At 35.9% G+C, this 19,964-nt stretch overlaps 3 protein-coding genes and 1 pseudogene across 8 annotated transcripts; all 4 read right to left on the bottom strand.

Moving 5' to 3' along the window:
* Positions 1-374: 374 nt before the first annotated feature.
* LOC109013407 lies at positions 375-2,560 on the bottom strand. Of its 4 annotated transcripts, none has more exons than XM_035686582.1 (2): positions 2,307-2,560; positions 375-1,982 (listed from the first exon to the last, which is right to left on the bottom strand). In XM_035686582.1, exon 2 carries the CDS (start codon positions 1,939-1,941, stop codon positions 757-759), a length of 1,185 nt encoding a protein of 394 aa, XP_035542475.1. In that variant the 5' UTR covers positions 1,942-1,982; positions 2,307-2,560; the 3' UTR covers positions 375-756. The 4 variants fall into 4 exon arrangements, with proteins under 4 accessions (XP_035542475.1, XP_018851026.1, XP_018851027.1 ...); XM_018995481.2 differs by having other exon boundaries at positions 375-1,920; XM_018995482.2 differs by having other exon boundaries at positions 375-1,920; positions 2,314-2,560.
* A 2,694-nt stretch (positions 2,561-5,254) lies between these two features.
* Positions 5,255-8,849, bottom strand: LOC109013408 (tubby-like F-box protein 8). 2 transcript variants are annotated; one of them, XM_018995483.2, is made up of 6 exons: positions 8,556-8,849; positions 8,293-8,365; positions 7,242-7,703; positions 6,957-7,044; positions 6,685-6,817; positions 5,255-6,255 (listed from the first exon to the last, which is right to left on the bottom strand). In XM_018995483.2, exons 3-6 carry the CDS (start codon positions 7,587-7,589, stop codon positions 5,547-5,549), a joined length of 1,278 nt encoding a protein of 425 aa, XP_018851028.1. In that variant the 5' UTR covers positions 7,590-7,703; positions 8,293-8,365; positions 8,556-8,849; the 3' UTR covers positions 5,255-5,546. The 2 variants fall into 2 exon arrangements, with proteins under 2 accessions (XP_018851028.1, XP_018851029.1); XM_018995484.2 differs by having other exon boundaries at positions 7,242-7,669; positions 8,556-8,837.
* Positions 8,850-10,622: 1,773 nt separating this feature from the next.
* On the bottom strand, positions 10,623-13,160 carry LOC109013411. 2 transcript variants are annotated; one of them, XM_018995485.2, is made up of 2 exons: positions 12,336-13,160; positions 10,623-11,046 (listed from the first exon to the last, which is right to left on the bottom strand). In XM_018995485.2, exons 1-2 carry the CDS (start codon positions 12,966-12,968, stop codon positions 10,960-10,962), a joined length of 720 nt encoding a protein of 239 aa, XP_018851030.1. In that variant the 5' UTR covers positions 12,969-13,160; the 3' UTR covers positions 10,623-10,959. The 2 variants fall into 2 exon arrangements, with proteins under 2 accessions (XP_018851030.1, XP_018851031.1); XM_018995486.1 differs by having other exon boundaries at positions 10,997-11,085.
* A 1,407-nt stretch (positions 13,161-14,567) lies between these two features.
* LOC109013410 lies at positions 14,568-19,366 on the bottom strand (annotated as a pseudogene).
* Positions 19,367-19,964: the final 598 nt, after the last annotated feature.

Genomic DNA, 19,964 nt, shown 5'->3' with positions numbered 1-19,964 from the left:
CATATAAAGATATGCTGAGTTGAAAAAGGTTGTGGATTCCTCGTGCAATGAGGTTTTGAGTTAAAATGAGTTTAATAATTTGAGAGTTGGATGTTTGAATGTTAGACTTAGTTTAGAATTAGACTGTACTGAGTTAATCTCAGTTGAGTCTTGCAACCAAACGGGTATGATGCACGAACGCCATGATGCATTAAAATCTTATAGACAATGCTCATTTAAAAGCTTCCAAGAACTCCACATATTTGAAATAAGGAACCACAACTACGAGTTTCTCCTGAAGAGAATAGTTGTCAACTCAAACCCCACTTCTATTGCTTGTGTGAATCATGCAGAGAAGAACCAATGTTAGTTAAAAGACAACTCAGCCAATAATCAAGAACAAGTAGGAATCTTTATCTACCAAACAAAAAGCTGTATTACAGACATGACTGATTAAATGCATAGCATTTACACTTTACAAAGCGACAGAAAGAAACTATATCAAAACAAGACGCAGAGCACTGCCATATAGCAAAGAAGAAAAAAGAAAAATCTCATACAAACTTTTTTTTTTTATAAGTTAGAAAAATCTCATACAAATACTATCTTCTTTACAGAAAGTATAGAAGAAACAAAATACAAGAAAGCTACCTGCTTATCGTTTATTGTTTCCGGCCACTTTGAGTCATTCTTCCTCCTTGCGAAAGGCAGGCAATATCTAAATAAATGATTTGCTAGCCGAATATTTTGAACTCCATGGCAATTCAACAGTCTCAGTTACTCCAAACTGTTTGATTTAGAGCAGAACTCGAGTCCCTCAGTTCTGCAATTCATGATACTACGGAAAACTTGGCTCACTTGGCGCTCCAACGGGTCCAATCCCTCCTTAAAAGCTTTACAAATCAGTGCCAACTCCTGTACCCCCTGCTCAACTTCCATTTTCTGTTCTTCCGACAATGGAAACTGAACCATATCTACCAAGTCAGTCATCTGGCGTGCACATCTCTCAGCCTGACATATCTCAATCAACAAACCATTTGAGTTCCGGTGCTCCCGCTTCTTAGATACCTCTAGGATGCGCTCATGAAGCAATTGCAGTGGATTTCCCCACGAGAATTGCCGAGGGATTGAGAAATGAGTATTCAGACCTCGGTCCTGACACGGAATTGCAGCAACAAGAACCCATAAAACAAACATGAGCACAGAGCTCATGGTAAAAACGGGGACCGCAAGCCCACTTGTAGCCGCAATCTCAATCCCACGAGGGGGGATCAAGTTGTTCGCAATTGATTGGAGTTGCTTAGATGCAGACCAAGAACGAGATACACTCCATGAAAGAGACCGAGAATGCCCCCCTGAGGAGCGACGACGATGATGATCTTTGCTAGTGTTATGTCGCCCGAATGACCGATTCCTGTACGAAAAAGTTGACCCTGAGCCTTTCTCATCTAGCATCGCAAGTGCCATATCCACCAAAGCCTTCCTTGCACGTCGCAATTGGCCTTCACCCAAAGCCCTCTGCTGAGACTCCAAAGCGCACACAACAATCTCCAAATGCTTCTGCCACAAACGAATATTCTCAATCCCATTACGAGTTGCATTGCAAATATCAAGCGCTTTCACACTCCTTTCAAAGAATTCAGCAACCAGTCGATCCAAAGGCGGTTTAGAGACCCATTCTTTGTTTTTCAGCAAGATAATCCTAAATTCCTCCTGGCAGCTGACAAAAACATCCAAAAGCTTCCGTACCCACGCAATTGAGAGCAATTCATCAGGATTGACAGCTGCCAGCTCCTGAAAACGGTCGGTAACCTGTTTTTGGAACAATTCAAGCTCAGATTCCTGGGCACTGAACTCATGATTAGGTTCCATGGAGTGGACCTGTTCTCTCCTCATACTCCAAATCGAACGGCCAAACGAGACCAAAGGCGAAGAAGAACCCTGGTTATCGGTAGAGGGCATTGTCACAAGATTCAGAGAACAAGATGAGTCTACAACCACACCCGAAATCCACGAACTTTCAAAAGACAACCCAAGCAAAGAAGTTTCTATGTAAATCTCAATCAAATCACATCAACCAAATCGAACACATCTCAAAAGAAGACCAATTTTTATCGACCAGATCCAGAATACAATAAATCTCGAAATCCAGCCGTAGTTCGACCAGATTATTCAAACCAAAACCCACAAATTCCTAACAATCGGAACGAAAATTTCTTTAATACCCAGATCAAGGGGCTTAAGAACCGAATGGTCTGATGAGTACCCAATACCCAAAATAGACCATAGGACACAACGAACAAATAAGCAAGAAACAAACAAATTACCTTATACCTTACTTCAAACCAAAGTACGTTTCAGAAAAGCTATTCCGAATAAAACATAGAGGTGTTGGAGAATGAAATGCATGGAGTGACTGCCTATAGAGATCTTCATATAAAGAAAGAAAGTTACATACAGGGCAACTTTTACGAATAGTGGATCTTGAGAACCAAGCGAAGGACCTGAGCCCCTCGCGTTGGTCGAACCCAGCGTCGAGACCGGCGAATTTGGGAATAATTAAACAAAAAGAGAAAAAATAAAAGAGGGAATAATAAAGGAAACCGCCTTCATTGCATTTATGCGTTTTAAGTTTTAACCTATATACACGTCAACATTTAGTAATTTACAGCTTTTCCCAACTCATGATATTTTCAATTGTTGACCGATTGGTTCGATTTTGAGGGAAAGATTGAGATTATACGAGAAAATATTATTTTTTAATATTTTTATTATTTTAATATTTAAAAAAATTAAATTATTTATTATATTTTATATACAAATTTAAAAATATTATATTATAAAATTACATGAAATGAGGTGAGATATTTTTTGTATTCAAAACAGTACTTGTTGATATAACACGAGTTTTCTTACATTATTTATATAAATATATTTTTATATAGATAAATTTAGAGAAATATTTTTACAATAAAGACATTACATAAAAGTAAATTTATAAATTGATATAATTTTATATGATACGTTAGATTTATTTTATAATAAAAATAATTTTATAATATAACGTATCATATTAAACTACGTCAGTTTATGAGATTATTTTTATAAAATTTTTTTATAGTTGAAATATTTCTCTTTTATATATAATTTTTATTTTAATATAACTATAAAAAATTAGCTCATTAATTTTATGAATAATTTAATTTAAAGATTTTTACATTACACACCATCTAGTGATATAATTTACCATTTTTTTGTGAATAATTACTCTTTTATGTTTATTTTTCAATTTGATAGGTAATTATTTGAATCATTTCTACCCAACGGTACAGCTGATTGATTGTGGACGATTTCTTTTTTTTTTTTTTTTTTTTTTTAATATATGTTCACGTTAGGCAAGATTCTTAACCCCATTTGGTTGATAGATTCAGTTGATATGGTTCAGTTCAATTCAGTTTTAAATTAAATTTAATATTTAAATACTCAACTCTCAAATTATTAAATTCATCTCAACTCAAAGCCTATTTACACGTGAGACTCACAATATTTTTCAATTCAACACTTTTTTACACGCGTGACCTACATCATTTTTCAATTTTCCATAAATACATTTAAATTTATCTTAACATCTCAACACATTTAAACTCATGTTAGGTGAACCCCACAAAACTCATTCTACCATCTCAACTCATTATTATTCATAAATAACTTAATTCAACTCAACATTCAAATGCAACCTTATTATTTTTAGGAACACATGCTTTTACTACTGTCCTGGTTTGTTTCAACAAATCATTTCATTTCATCTAATTATTATAATTTTTTTAAATTTTTAAATAAAATATAATAAATAATTTAATTTTTTAAAATCTTAAAATAAAAATAATATTATTTTTTAATATTTTAATAATATTTTATTTATTTTTCATCTAATCTATATAACCAAACGGGTGATAGTAACTCATTTAAACCTTGAGGTTTCGTTACAATGGAAACATTGAAGACCCACTTTTCTCAAGTGAGAGTAACTCAAACAAGAGATGATATTTGTGCTGTTATTGAAGACCCACTTTTCTCTCATGGTTCAATCCGGATAGAAACTCGTCAACCACCACCATAATTGTCCTCAAAGCAAACAGACTGTATCACCCCATTGTATTTGTATTTGTAGGTCCATGCCACAGCCTCCTTGCCTACTCCCTCTTAGGGTTTGAGCACCGACAATGTTAGATTCAGAGTTGAAGTATCCTATTTCTGACTTGTCAGAGAGGAGTTGGATTTAGACTTTTTTTTTAAACCATTTAAAATTTTAAATTGACAATCTTATATTCTCACTAATCAGATTTGAGCTTCTAAATTTAAGTTTTTTTTAAAAAAATATTTTTCAATTTCAATTTTATTAAAACATAACCAAAATTGAAAAAATAAATCATTGTACAAATTAATGTTATTATACATTAGTATTATATGTTATTATATGTTAATATTTATACATTAGATGTTATTATACATTGATTATTATACATTACTAGTACATATTATTATACTTTAATTATTATATATTAGTATTACATGTTAGTATTACATGTTATTATAAATTTATATATTTGTGTTTATACATAATACTTTAGTATTAAATGTTGTTATACATTTGTTATTATATAATTAGTATTACATATCATTATACATTGGTGTTTATACATTAGTTGTTATTATACATTAGTGTTACATGGTAGTAATAGTTAATAGTATAGTGTTTACATATACTAAACTATTATTAGTAAATTTAGTCTATTTATATTATAGTATAAGTATATTATTTTATAATAATTTGTCTATACTAGTATATTATTGAATTTAATTAATTATATAAGTCATAGTTATATAAAATATATATGATTAATATATAAAAAATATATATATTTTTATTAAATATGTACAACATCAAAGTCGAAGTCGGACAATCAGACTTGGAGTCGGAACAGAGTCAGAGTCGGTACATCGCCACCTCCGACTCTAACTCCAACTTTTTTGGTTAAAAAAACTCTAATTCCGGCACAGCTCCAATAAGTCGGTATGGAGTCAGAGGCGGAGTCAAATTTTTGGATTTTTGCTCGGCACTACTCCCCCATATTCACTACCTCCATCATTTCTGTTTTAGTCTAGGCTACATAAACCTGTGCTTTATTTCTCTACAGATCACACCATTTCTTTACCTTCCAGGGAAGATGTGATTGTAAATTGATATTTCATTCCTAGTTTCGAGACCTCGCTCTAAGATACAAATAGAGACTCAACATTTCTTAACTGGCTGGAGCTGAAACAAATAAAGGTACAAAGACTTTAATTTACAGTGCTGTAGGCTCAAATATCAGGCCAGCACCACAATTACAAATGAGTTTTACAACAACAGAATAGCATCAACAACAACAATATCCTATCCTACTGACACTAGAAGGAATCCATAGAAGGAAAAATAAAAGTAAAGGACAAAAGAAAAAAAATGAGAAAAAAGATTGTCATTATAGTGTTCTGCTTTTTTACCAGCCTTCAGTTTATGCTTTTTTCTATTCACACGCCAATTTCGTGTCAAAGCTACTCAAGCAAATTGCAAAAGCCTGAAATGCAGATAGAGGATAGCGATAATCCATGGTGAACATGTCTTTACCAACTTTACCAAACTGCAGAATTATCTTATCATGCTCTGGTGGGGCTGGCTGAGATGGTGTTGGAGCACCAGCAGCAGGCTGTGTAGCAGCAATCAACTGGAAGTTTTTAACAGAGGCAACAGTTACCCGTCCACGGAAGTTCAAGCACCAACACTGTAATTGTTCATGCCATCTAGGGGACTTGTTTTTCAAAACCAAGGGCCTGAGCTTGCCATCCTCATCATCATCAGGGGCCCCACCGATTTCAGAAAATCTTGAGCTGCTGAAATCAACAGAGTGATCAAGAAACTTTGATAAGGAGATGCTCCGGAAGGAATCCTCGAGAGAGTGAGGATGCAACTCCGACTGGCCTGGGACAGTGCCACCTGCATCAATTGCTGAGGCCGGGATTGAATGCATGATGCAATGCATCTTCCGTGGGCCACGAGTGCCTAACACATTTAGTTCGTATGTTACCTGGGCAATGTTGTAGCTGCCCGTTGGAACCTTCGGGGAGACTTTTTTGGAATAGAACCTACGGCTACTCCGCCCTGGAGGGGGGATGTAGGCGGAACTGTACGGAGGCTGTGTATCAAATATTATGAACTTAGTGCCAAGGAAGTTTGATCTGGAACATGAAGCAAAGTTCAATTCTTAATTTTCTTGAGTAAATTATAATTCAGAAGAAAAAATTGTTTAATAAGAACCAATCGAGGCCTACAGCAAATATACAATGGAAACATTCATCACCAAGCAAAGAAGCTTTTTTTCCAGCATGGAATTACAAAAAAATGAAAAACTAATGGTAATCACTTTAAGGATCCTCACACGAGTATATGTGTTCACAGACACACATACATCAACAAGCATAGGTTTCAAACCTGTGCACTTTATTGCATAACCTTATGGAGCTAGGAAGGCCAACTGATACCTACCCATAAAATCATAAAGGCAGGCAACATAAAAGAGGCATGCTTCATTGCTGCTCAATTTTGGATTTTTTTTAATGAAGATAATAAGTAAATGGATTTTGTTATCTTTCCACACCATTTCTTACCTCAATTTCCCAATATAAGTGCTACTTGATCTTGAAACGTTATCTGCATCCATGGAGATGACATATTCTGTGTACGTGGTTCTTCGAGTCCTCTTTGCCGAAAGGAGGAATTTTCCATTTTCAACCAGCAAAGCTGCAAGAGCAGGGTAACAGAATAAACACGCCTGTTTCATAGCATCATCTTGCACTACCAAATCAATGAACATGCATTCATTGGATGAAATCAAAAGACATTTGTTATCTTCAACTTAAGAATTAGAAATACTGCTTACCCGGGCTAAGACACAGAAAAAGGCGGTATGTTAAGTTGGATTTATCCCTTTTTATGAAACACTGAATATTTCCATCACGCGGTCCTGGCTAAAAATTCAAAAAAAGTAGAATCAGTTAATGGCACCCTAGATATCCACTTGTTTCAATGAATGTGCGTTCCACACAAAGATGCAACAGATGTGGAATCTTGGTAACCTCTATTCCATCAGTAGCTTGAGTTAAAAAGAAAACCACCAACAATGAAGTCATAATGTGCAAAACAATAGCTAACAAAAACAACCAACCTGCTTCAGGGACACAGGGAAGGTAAGTTTCCCGGATAACTCAGGACTCTTAACAATTTCTTTGCACATAACCCTCCAAGAACGGCAAACTGCTGCACATGCAACAACGTGCTTACGAGCAGGCCACGTACTCTCACTCTCTTCCAACCTCCTAATTACATCATAGAGTAGTTCAGGGGGTAAGCTAGCCCAACGGCTGTTCTGAATTATGATAGGATGATCGTTTAAAGCATGTAATGAACCATGCGATTTGCCTCTGTGATGGCCAGTGAGCCTGACTTCAAAACCACGTCTAGATAAGCTCCCAAAGCCATCCCTCACATCACGAACTATACTACGGAATGACATTCTACTGGTGAATCACACTACCAGTAAAATAAAATCTCTCAAGAAACTTTCCGCTAACTTATATTCCCCTTGTCATGTAGCTGCCCCCCCCGGGAAAAAAAAAAGGATCAGTTCCTGCACCAAATCGTATCAACAAAGAAAAACTTTAAAAAATAACAACAAAGTAAAGAGAACATCAAAAGAGAAAAGAAAAGAAAAAGAAAAGTAAAAGTGATAAGAAGAAAAGGGCAGCTTCACATGGACCACAAAGTCTTCCAAATAGCAAGCCTTTACTTGGTAACAATCTTTTGAAGTTCTTATTACACCCCATTTAAGTAAAAGAAATATAAGGCGGAACCTAGCAATTGCAACAATTAAGGAAATTCGATCATTGAAGGTGCGAGAAATCTAGAAAAAGCAACAGAAAGCATTACTTTTACGAAGTAAAATTAATCATATGTTACACACTCGGACCCAGAGAAAAATTACAGAACACGATAACAGCCTACAGGTTCGTCAAAGAACAATATCAGAATTCAAACCTGCAGATCATATTGCATCTCTATACTTAATTAGACAGCTTTTGGCAAAATTGACATAAAGTTACTGATTCCATGAGAAGAAAGAACAAAATTAAGCAGCACTTCAGCGAACCCAGAAGCAAAGACTTGCCCATCTGCATCTAAAAATTACCGAACGGGGTAAAAGGAGAGATAAAACGAACCTGTTGAGGAATCACAGGCACCCAGGTAGGTAAGACCTATTGCTCCCTAACTTAATCACAAGCCATGAAAGATCTGCCAGGGACAACATGTAAAATAAAATAATGTTTTTTCTTTAAATAAAAAAGAATTATATAGCATATATCAAGAAGAAGAAGACCAGAGTTTCTCTGGGACTTTCCCGAGAGAACTCAGGAGAAAATTTGAAAGTAAAACAGAGCTTGAGATTGAAAGTGGAGGAAACCGTAATGGTAGAGATCTGTACCTCGGTCCTCGAAGAAGTAAGCATCTTTAAAATGACCAAGACTCTTAAAAAGAGAGAAAAAAATCTAAAAAAAACTTTTTTCCTCCCGGATGATACATAGATATTACTTCTTTCTAAGCTTCTGGATTTAATATCAGAAAAAGTTGCAGGTCAATAAACGTAACACTCCCTCTTTTCTTTCCAAAGACTCGGCCTTTTTAGGTCTCTCTCTCTCTCATCCGGACTCCAAGCACACTTTAAATTTAGTTCACGACTCGCAGATTGAAAAGAAAAGAAGAAAAGAAGCAGCAGCCAAACGTGAATTTAATAGTGTTTATTGGGCAAGTATGATATAAATTACGGGGAGAGTTAACGGCAAAACCGCAAGATGTCCAAACGGCCATTGACCTTTGAGCAAGGCTTTAACACAGTTATACGTCAAGGGGAGTTGCAGCCTCAGAGACTTCGTAATTAATTACATCTTTAAGCATACTTGAAACAGTGCCGCTTTGCTTGCAAAAAATCAACCTTAATTGAAAAACAATATTAATAATAATAAATAAATAAATAAATAAAATAGGTAGTTTTGTTTCGATGAAAACTCATACAAATATGAATTATTTTATTCGGTTCCAAACACGAATATTTTTGTTTTGTTTATTAGTGAAGGTTTTGTTGAATCCGAGGCGAGAATATTCTTCTATTCTTTAATTATATTATATATTACATCATTTTTATCAACATGACAATATTTAATATAATTTTATAAAAATAAAATAAGATTAAATTTTAATATATTTAAAAAAAATTATATTTGAATGCTCCCTTACCTATCAGGTACGCTTTCCTCCATGTTTTCTTTCATTAATTTATTTGTTTATTCCACCGGTTAAGCAAATGCTCATCTGAGGGTGGCGATTTGCTTTTGACTTTTTATGAGGGCAGATGGTTCGGACTTGGAATTTTGAATACTATTTTTTTTTTTTTTATGATTGACACCGGGTGTTCAATAACAACGTCACGACTAATCTTAGAGGTGCATCAATATTCGATAAGAAGTTTTTTACAAGTGTATCTCAAGTAAATTAAAAAAAAATTTTTCCGATCCAATAGTTCCTAAAAATTGTTTACACCCAACGGGATTTAAATCTTAGACCTGGGAAGCGCATACCCCCAAGGCCGCCCCAAGTCTTTTTACCACTTGAACCAACCCTTATGGGTTTGAATACTAAAGGGCTGGTTTGAATAGTAAAATAAAATAAGATGATTTTAGATAAATTGAAAAAAATCTTGTTAGAATATTATTTTGTAATATTATTATTGTTTTAAAATTTGAAAATATTGAATTATTTATTATATTTTATGTAAAAATTTAAAAAAATTATAATGATGAAATGAAATGAAACTATCTCTAAATCTAAATAGGACCTAAATTTTAAGGTGGAAGAAAGATAAATATATAAATTATATTTTAAATTATTTAAAAAAATGAAAACTAGAAAATCATTTTTGCGTGTTTTATAAATTATAAACCCATTTCGGTCTCGCAGTCTGTGTTCGTCATGGCTCTATTTGCAGGTAAGTTTAGTTGGGCTTTGAACATAGTATATCATCATAGAGCACAGACAGAGATGGGGCTAAGGCCTACAAAGTTGGGGCTCCAATTACAGATTTTGAATTATAATACAACTACCAACCATACTTCATTCAACAACACCTTGACATCTTTGTCGTTTTCCTTTCCAGACAGCTTTCAACAACAATTGTCAATCCAACCCCATCGTTAATTATATATATATATATATATATATATATTATTCTTGCCACTTAAGACCCTTAACTCTTAAGTTTGAAAGGCTAGAACCACCTCTCCCACAAAGGAAAAAAATAAAAATAAAAATCAGAAGAAGGTACAATTATGACTGCATGATACTTGTCTCGTGTTTTCGGCATTTGGTAGAAAAAATAGAAAATTCTAGGATTCCCCCTTCCTTCTAGTGGACCAGCACAGCACCTTGTATGGATGAGATTACACTTTACGAGAGATCAGAGAGAGAGAGAGAGAGAGAGAGAGAGGGTAAGAGCCAATTGGGGGGCCAATGCCATGGAATTTAAATACGTCAATGCATAAAATGCCACACATTCGATTACACTTTACACGCAGTTAAACTAGCTAGCTCTCCATCAAAGTGAACAAATCAATTTTGATCTCTCTCTCTCTCTTTTTCTTTTTTCTCCCAGCAAAATCTCTGGGAAACTTTTCTCTTCCCTTTAAAAATTTGTAAAAAGCTACTCAATCCATGTGAGAGAGGGTGGTTTTCTCCTTTCCAGCCCCCCTTTCCCTTTTTTTTTTTGGAAGGGGGGGCCTTTCTCATTTTGCTCTTAAATGTGGAGAGTAAGAAAAGAAAACAATGAGAGAGTGTGATCAGACACTTAAACCATCAAATCCGCACTGCTTGTAAGTGAGAGACTGCTTCCTTGGACTTATCACTATTGCACAGTCCACTGATACCTGCATTCCCCCCACCATTATTTATTGCAAACTCAGAATCTGCAGAAAAATGCACTCAAAAAAGACCCTCCCCAACATGAACAAACAATGACCAATGAGAATGCACAAATTCAATAGAAATTACATACATACACATACATACATATTTTTACATTTCACCCTCCAATTTGATTTATTAATAAAACCCACTAGTGTAATAATGTGAACGCAATTGGGGCCTGCATGGGGTCCAGAAAACGCAAAAGTGCCATGCTGCTAAAGACTTTCTATCCCATCCCATGAGTCGTGACAACGAAATCAGTTTGTTTTGTTTTGTTTTTGTCCAATCTTATTTGTCTTGTTTGCTAGAAAAAGATAAAGCCCCCCCTGCCCCCCCATTTTAACTGTTTTTACGTCTGTTAAAAGAAAATTTTAGTTTCATTTTGGCAGACTATAAGGAGGTTCGATTCCTAAGCTAACAAATAAGAATGACAACCAACGGAAAGAACATCATTTTTTTTCAAGAAAACAACGAGGACGCAAATATCCAGGAAATCCGTAACAACTGTAAGTATTTATTATCGAAGATCATACCGTTTATGAACAATTTGTGAAACGGAAAAAAAAATATTCATGGAATGCCACAAAGCAATCCCTTTTTTTTCTCCAAATGCCTTAATTATGATTATTAGACACTGGGACTTAAAAAAAAAACGTGAATATAGGGGACCGACGAAAGCCAAATGGGGGCACCAACATAAAATGCACCTGATCATACCATCATACCCAACATGTTTCGTTCGTATTTCTTTCTAAAATACAAAAACAAATGCCCACAACTTGAAGGGCATTAGCGCAAATACACACACATTTTCGGACATCTTAGTATGACGGAAGGGGTCACGTTATCGCATTATAATATCTACTCAGCACTGTACGCTAGCAAACTTTTTTTTTTTATTATTATCATTAGAATTAAAAATGGAGGCAGAAAGGGACACACAGACATGCAGTGCAGAGAGAACTCTCTCTCTCTCTCTCTCCTTCCAGAGAGCACACAAATGGTGTGAATTTATTAAGAGATGAACCAAAACCCATTTAAATTGGAAAGAAACTTGGACTTCAAATTGTTTTGAAAAATTAAAAAAAAATCAAGCAATCCCTCCAAATTCTGTCCCAATGAAACCAAATTTATGAACCCAAGACACTATTTTTTTTTTTTTTCCTTTCTTTTTTAAGGTGAAGTCTGCTGCATTAGAGATTAAGTAATGCAAGAGCAATTCGATGAAAATATTGTGGAAGAAGCTGACCTGAACGCCAGGGGAATCGAAGTTCAAGATCCGGATCTTAGCACCCACATCGCCCAGGACCCTGAGCTCTACGCGGTCGTTCAAGGAAGCGTCCCTGACTAAACTGGCGGCGTCGGCTTGGAGCAGGTTGACACGGTCGACGGCGATGGTTGCCTCCACCTGTCGAACGCTGTGAGCCTCCTGGAAGAACCCCGGGACGGAGGCTTTTCCCAAGGGCATCCCGCGGTACATGACGGTGAACCTGGATTCACCGTACTTGATCCCGACCCTGTTGGGGTTCACCGCCGTGAAGAGCATCCTTATACTGAGGGAGAGGGAGGCGGAGGTGGCGGGGTTCGCCGCGGGATTGGTTTCGGAGGGATTGGGCGTGGTGATGCCCATGTACTGAACGCCCACCTGTTGGAGATCGAAGGAGGGTTTCTTGGGTTTGAGGGCCAAGACGATGACCAAAACCACGGCCAGGACAAGGAGAGCCAAGAAGGAGAATAGGAGGAAGAGGCAGCAGCAGCAGCCTTTGAAGGAGGCGGAGGAAGACGACGACGTTAGGTAGTATTGCTCGTGCGATTGGCGGTGGGACGACCGTGCTCGCGGAGGTCCATTGTGTTCCCCGTTCACATTAGCCGTGGTTGTCATTTGTGGGATATTGAGCACAAGTTCCTCCTGTCTTGAGCTTTTGCCTCTTTGGCTCGATTTTTTCTCTGTACTCTGTTACTTTCTTCTACACTACTCTTTATTACTGGAGAGAGAGAGAGAGAGAGAGAGAGCGAGCGAGTGCGTGCTGTGGCTCACTGGCTTTCGGTGAATGTTTTGCTTCCGAGAAATAAAAAAAACGCAAATAAAAGCTACTTTTTTTTTATTCCTCATAAATAAAAGCTACTTGTTGACAATAGTAAGAAATTCCGATCGCTCGTTTATTTTTATAATTCAACTCAACTTAATCTAATTTTAAATATTGAGAGTATTTTAAATATTTTCAGAATATTAATATTTTATTAATATTAAATATTTTATTATTACTTTATTATTATTATTCTCAAGATATTTAAAAATACTTCACTACTTAAACATAACCTTAATCTCATATAATCATTATAAATTTCTTAAATTTTTACATAAAATAAAATAAATAATTTAATTTTTTTAAATTTTAACATAAAAATAATATTAAAAAAATATATTCAAATAATATTTTATTTAACTTTTAATTTTAATCTCATTTCATCTCATATGTAAAAACAAACTAAGCCTAAGGACAGATTTGAGGGATGAGATGAGATTTTGTGTTTTGTTTTAATGTTTAAAATATTATATTTTAGTATTATTATTATATTGAAATTTGAAAAAATTGAATTGAAATTTGAAAAAATTAAATTGTTTATTATATTTTTTATAAAAATTTAAAAAATGTGTAATGATAAGATGAGATGAGATGAGATAAGAATTTTATGTCTCATCTCACCCAAAACCTGTCCTAAGTCTATAAATTCACTTCAGGAATTATTTAAAAATAAAATAAACAATGAAATAAAATAAAAAGTTGGGGTTTTGGGATAAAATCTGTGGTTAGGGGCAAAAAAGAAAAGTATGCCACCTTGTCTGAAAAAAATACCATATATACGTGTATTGAATGTTTTCTGTATAGCCAATAATTTTGGAAGAGAAACCAAATCTGCATCGATAAGTTCTTTAGAGACAGATTGGTTTCTGGCAAAAGAAAAAAAGTTAAAATTTTATTAATACTTCTTCCTCTCTATCTTTTCTTTAAAAAAAAAGAAAAGGAAAATTAAATAATCTATACCAATGGGTGCATGTACTAGCTGGCTAGCAGCAGTACAAAAAGAGCCAGCAGTACAAAAAGGCTAACTTTTGCCTCATATTGAGGTTGGCAGTTCCTTTTTCCGATTCTTCCATGAATCTCTGCTTCACCTTATGGTAGCCTTTTTACCCAAACAATATTAATGAAGAAACTGAAGTATAATGAGTAGTTAATTGCATGAATCGTTACATTTCACTATGTTGTGTCATTTACCTTTTCCGATTTCCACTTTAAGGTCCTTTGTCGCTTGGTGTTGGGGTGCTTCCAAATTGGATGCAGACATCTTTCCTTTATATTTGATAATCATGCCAAATTGCACGTGAACTTCTTCCGATTTCTATGTGTCCATTTCTGCCTCTCATGATGAATCAAGTAAGAATATGCATTCATAGTAAAAACTGGTTACCAACTGGACATAAGAAGAAGAATCATTGATACCAAAATACAATGGAAGTTACCATTGGAGGAAACATAAGCAATTCTAAGACATATACCAAAAAGGTAACCGAGTTCATCCTAGAAACTCAGAACCCAACAAGGCCGATTGTAAAATTTGAACAAAAAAACTAAAAAAAGAGGAGGAAATAATGCCAAAGCAAGAACTGCATGTTAAAGGCAAGTAAACAGATACAGAAAGGGAAGGTGTGATGGAATGGCTTCAATGACTACTGATCACTTTTTTCAGCATGTGGACTTGTATTATCTGCTTCTGGTTTGACTGTTTCATCACTCCTGCCTGGATCGTCAACATCCAGCACATCGTCCATCATGTCATCCTCGGCAACATTGATATCTTCCACATCATCCTCATCCTCGTTCTTGTTACCATCAGGGATTTTTCTTTTTTTGGGACCATGCTCAAGCCTATGGGTATCCAATTCTTTATCCATTGTTTCCTGCAAGTTCAACATATCATTATTTGTTTTCCTTGCATTTTGCCATCTCTCCAAATCCTTTTCAACGTTGGCAACATACTGCTCCTGAATCTGTTTCTGATACAAGGACAGTTTCTCCCTCCTGGTAGCCTTCCACTCTAGAAATGCCTGGTAAATAAATTTGTAATTGAGGTGAATGTGCAAGTGCAAAATATTTCAGATAAATTTGTGTACGAGTGATATTAGTTAGTTCCTTCTGATTATACTATCATTCTTTCCGCATGGTTTTGCAATCTACCATTGCCCCTATTTTACTTAAAATGGGGATGGTCAGGCTCAGCTCAAATCAGATTGGAAAATTTTCTGAAGCTTGGCTCGAGCTCATTCTAATTTTGGATATCCTGCTGGAGCTTTGCTCCAAAACTGCATTAGACGTTTGGTGATAGCTTAGCTGACTCAAGCACAAGCCACACTCAAGCTGAAGACAATTTTTCCAACTTCTATTTCTTTAAAATGAAAACTAAAAGTCAAGCCATGAATATATATAAATATGGCTACAATAGGCCAGGAACATTGGCAAGATGAAAAATTTTGTTCAAGCACAGCCAGCTTGGTGTGGGGTGAAGGCCCTAGACTAGCCAGTCACAAGCAGAACTTGAAAGGCTTGGATCGTTTGATAGCTCTCGAATCAAGTACAGAAAGCGATTTCAGTAGGAAAGGAAAATTGATAGGTTCGGGATGGAAGAGCTCTCCCATAGCCGAAGCCAGTTACAGTAATTGCCAACAAACCCATTCTCACCACTAAACACAAATTTCTAGCTTTTGTTTAATTAAAAAGACCAGGAAGAACTTATTAACATATGCAAAAACAATAAAGGTAAGAAAGTTCTGTCCATTTTCTTTCCAAAATCATTTTCACTAACTATATAGAAGGCACTGAAAAAAGAAAAATATATAGATGGTAATGTAAACATAGAAGAAAATAAGGATTGGAAAGTTCCCATGGCAGCTGCTAAAAGGGATAAAAGGGATTTGGAAAATAGGATAAAAGTATAGGATGGCTAACGGAAGGGTTGCCTCATGCTTGTGCAGACCACTAAGGCACGCTCTATGGATGGAATCTGGACACATAAGGGAGAGAGGTGCACTCACAAAGTTGCATGATCAAGTGAGGCTGAAGGAACAAAAGTTATAAGGAACCCTTGTTGAGAAAATCACCTGTTCTTTATGCTGCTGAACCAAGGTTTCGTCTTCTTCTAAAGGCTTCTTGGGCGAATAATATATTGGAGGCTCTGCCTTGGTCCTGGAAAAGAACATATTCCACAACCAATCAGTAATGAGAGAAATATGTTGCATAAATTTTTTATAATTCCACCTAAAATCCTGCACTGAAGCGGGAAACATTTGCTGATCAAAATGCCTCAACACTTTTGACAAGTAAAAATGCATCCAACACTACAATCAAAATGAACAGAAACTTATCTTTGTCTCAATAAAATGTGAATATGGACACTTTTTGTACCAAAATTAAAAATAACCTGCAGCAGATATAGAGTACAGAAAGAGTTCATTACTTCTAGGGCTCTCAATTGTCAACAAAGTTAGCACGCGAAAAGATTCGTCATTAGAAAAGAAAAATGATAGCATAAAAAATTGATATGTAAAGAAAATGCACCTTATAAAATTGCAAAGCTTTTTGTGGTGATCACTCCACTGAAGAAAAAGCAATTCCAATTTCTTTCCTTCTGTCTTGGCAGCGACATGTGCCCTGAGAGTCTGATGAACAAAAAGGTTCAAAAATAAAATAACGAGCCAATGATCATAATAGAAAGAAAACAGAAGATCATTTTGAGGATTGACGCATGCTAAAACTAAGTTATAATGCATGACAAACCAGATCTCTCCCCCGCTTTTCTGCAATTTGCTCACGCTCTTGCTGCCTCAGCCTCTCGCTTTCTTCACATGCTCGTTACTCAGCCTAAAAATTATGAGACAGTTACTATCATCTTTTTTCACGGTTATGAGACGGTTACTATCATAAGATTTCATGTCAAAATCATAAAGAGAACCATATATAGAACCTATCGTTCACAGACTAATAGCCAAAATAATCATATGTGAATTCCTCAGTCACGGCATGATATTGAGTGAATGATATGATGTAATAATTGAAAAGTTAAATATACTCACCATTTGTAGAGAATTTGACCTTCGCATGTATGCCTCTGTTCCTGAGAGATGCATATCTTCTTTCCTGAATTTCTGGGACACGGTTTCACAAAAATGGTAAATAAAAAATAAAAAATAAAAAATTCCACAAATCCCAAACCAGGACTCTAGCTCAACACCTAAAGTATATCTTTAATTATTTTTATTTAAAGATCACCCCAATGCTAGTTTTTTTTCACCTAATTATAAACAGCATGCTTCATCCCTTATGAGAATGGATTTTTGAACATTACAGATAAACTCAAGCCAAAGAAGTGGCCAAATTTCATCTTGAAATTGGTAATGCGATAGCTTTTGTCCTCGTAGTATTTCTTCATAAAAATAAAGAGGTTTGAAAATTTTGAACCACAGAAGTTTGAAATCAATAATTTATGGTGCATGTATCTTCTAGAAAGTAAGTTGTAAAAGTATCAAATTGTCAACTAGAGAGGACCTGGAAGAATTTTGACAACTCCACTCATCCTGTCAAGACAAAAAAAAATTCATTGGCGCCAAAACAGCTGTATTGTTCTCCATATGTTGTTTCCTCATCCTCAAAGTGGATAGATTTGTTTCTCCCAGCCCAAACATCCCACAGAAATCATTCAACTCATCCTTGTTCTCTACAAAAGCTCGGTAAATATACCAATAATTTCCATCATCGAAACATGTTTAAGAGAATGTTGAAAATGTTTTATCATGAAGTAAACCTTTTTTTTTTTTAAGTAAAATCATGAAGTAAACTTGGAAGTAAAAATCAACACTTTAAAACAACGGTAACAAAAAGTTCCAACCTTTAGATTGAACTAATATCTTTACTGTAAGTCAGTTTCCAATCAAAACAAAGCAACTGCTGTACACAAACGTCTAGAGTCCCCAAAAGCCGCCTAAGCATTCTTTTGTTACTATTAACCAAGCTTGGATCCTCATTCTTCGGCAAAACCCTAGGAACATGCTTCATCACTGGTCCCTCAGATTCCTGGCCAGAAATATTTAACCAAAAAAAGCATTAAGGCTTATTAGCTCCAAGCCAAAGCTAGTCATGAATAGAGAAGAATAAGAAACTTACAGTCTTCGCTGCTCTTTGGTTTTCATCCCTTCTAGACCAGCCAGTCTGCTTCAAGTTCGATGGCTTTCTGTCGCTTTGATTAGTAGTGCCAGCTCCAGTAACTCCCTCCCTAATTGCATTCTCCTTTAAATCCTTTGCTGCTTCTGCATCTCCGGTGATCTCCCCATCCTCCAGCTTCATTTGCAAATCAAGAAAGTTCAGTTAACTCTAACCAAGAAACATCGCAAGCACGCACAGCACAAAAGCTGAAATTCCGTTTAATTGAAGCAGACTATCATTCATTAGATAATCAAAACAACACAAAACAGAGATTACACACCTTTGGAGTATGTCAGAAATGAATAATGACGGATAAAAGACAATCTCAACTGAACCAAATGCTAACATTTGTTCATCAGAGGCAAACTTTTATTTATAGTACAAAACTAACAAACGTCGGGTTGCAGTACGTAGTGAGAATTACAAACGATTCACCTTGACAACGGCCGACGAAAGTCGTCTTTTTCCGGGAGGTTGATCTTCCGCGTCGGTCCTATCTGCCTGAAACCGTTCATAAAGGGGAAAAAAAAAAACCTTTATATCTGCAGGAAAAACTTCTTCTTTTGTTGGAAGTTTGGAACGAATAAGGAACGAGAAAGTCACGGGAGCAAATATGAGGAAGAGCACATACGGGTCGAATTAAACCTCGCTGAAGAGCTCCGTTGGAGGCGAAGTTGCGAGGTCCGGCGCCAGAAAAACCTCCCCTGCGTAGTCCCCGAGGATCTCGAAGCCGCTCCGTAATCTGAATTTCTCATAGTTAAACAAGAACGAAAGAACAGATTTCTCGGAGTAAAAAAGAAAGAATGAGATAACAGAGAAAGAGAAAAGCAAAGAATAACAAAGAAAGGGAGAGTGGAGGAGTTCAAGGACCTGGCGCTGTTGGCGTAGGAGCTCATCGATCTCTTTACGTAGCTCCTGCTCTGACTTCTCTGCTGCTGTTGCGTCGATGCTTCCCATTTCTCTCTGATTCTGTTATGACCCTTTGAGATGAAGAATGGAGAGGAAGGAGAAAGAGGCTTGCTGTCGTGAGGAAGAGGAATGTACTGAAGTCAACTCAAAATGCATCGTAAATGAAGGGAGAGGAAACGCACCGTTTGAAGCTGGAGAAATAAAGCAATGCACCATTTTTGCTGAAGCCCACATCACATGGAGTGCACCGCTCGTCTGTAGAAGTATTACGTTATTGCTTGTATTCTTGCATTCCTTATCGTCAGTAGTTCGTTATTTCTATGTGTTAGTATGTTAGTAGATGGGTCTGTTACCTCGTAGGAGAATATAAGAGAGGAAGCATAAAGGAAAAAGATCATTCTGAAATCTAATTGAATGTATGAACTTCCTGGAAGTATTTGGGTGACCTCAAATACACCCATGCGTATGAAATACATCTATCCATTATCTTCTTCATTTCTCATTCATCTTCCTTTATTACAATTATATTGAACTTAATTGAGGAACTAGTGAGATCCATAATAAGTGGTATCAGAACCGACGATCCATGGAGGACGAAATATTTTTTGAACAACGAGAAAAAGCCTCACAACGGCGGCTAGACTCTAATGAAAAGAGTATTTAGAAGCTTCATAACTGCTTGAACGAGTTGATAGTTATGCTTCTTCATTGGG

Source organism: Juglans regia, chromosome 16 (genome assembly GCF_001411555.2).
Source record: "Juglans regia cultivar Chandler chromosome 16, Walnut 2.0, whole genome shotgun sequence".
In the NCBI taxonomy this organism is placed as follows: Eukaryota; Viridiplantae; Streptophyta; class Magnoliopsida; order Fagales; family Juglandaceae; genus Juglans; species Juglans regia.
The sequence above is the reverse complement of the archived record's forward strand: the minus strand, read 5'-3'. Positions and strand labels throughout refer to the sequence as shown.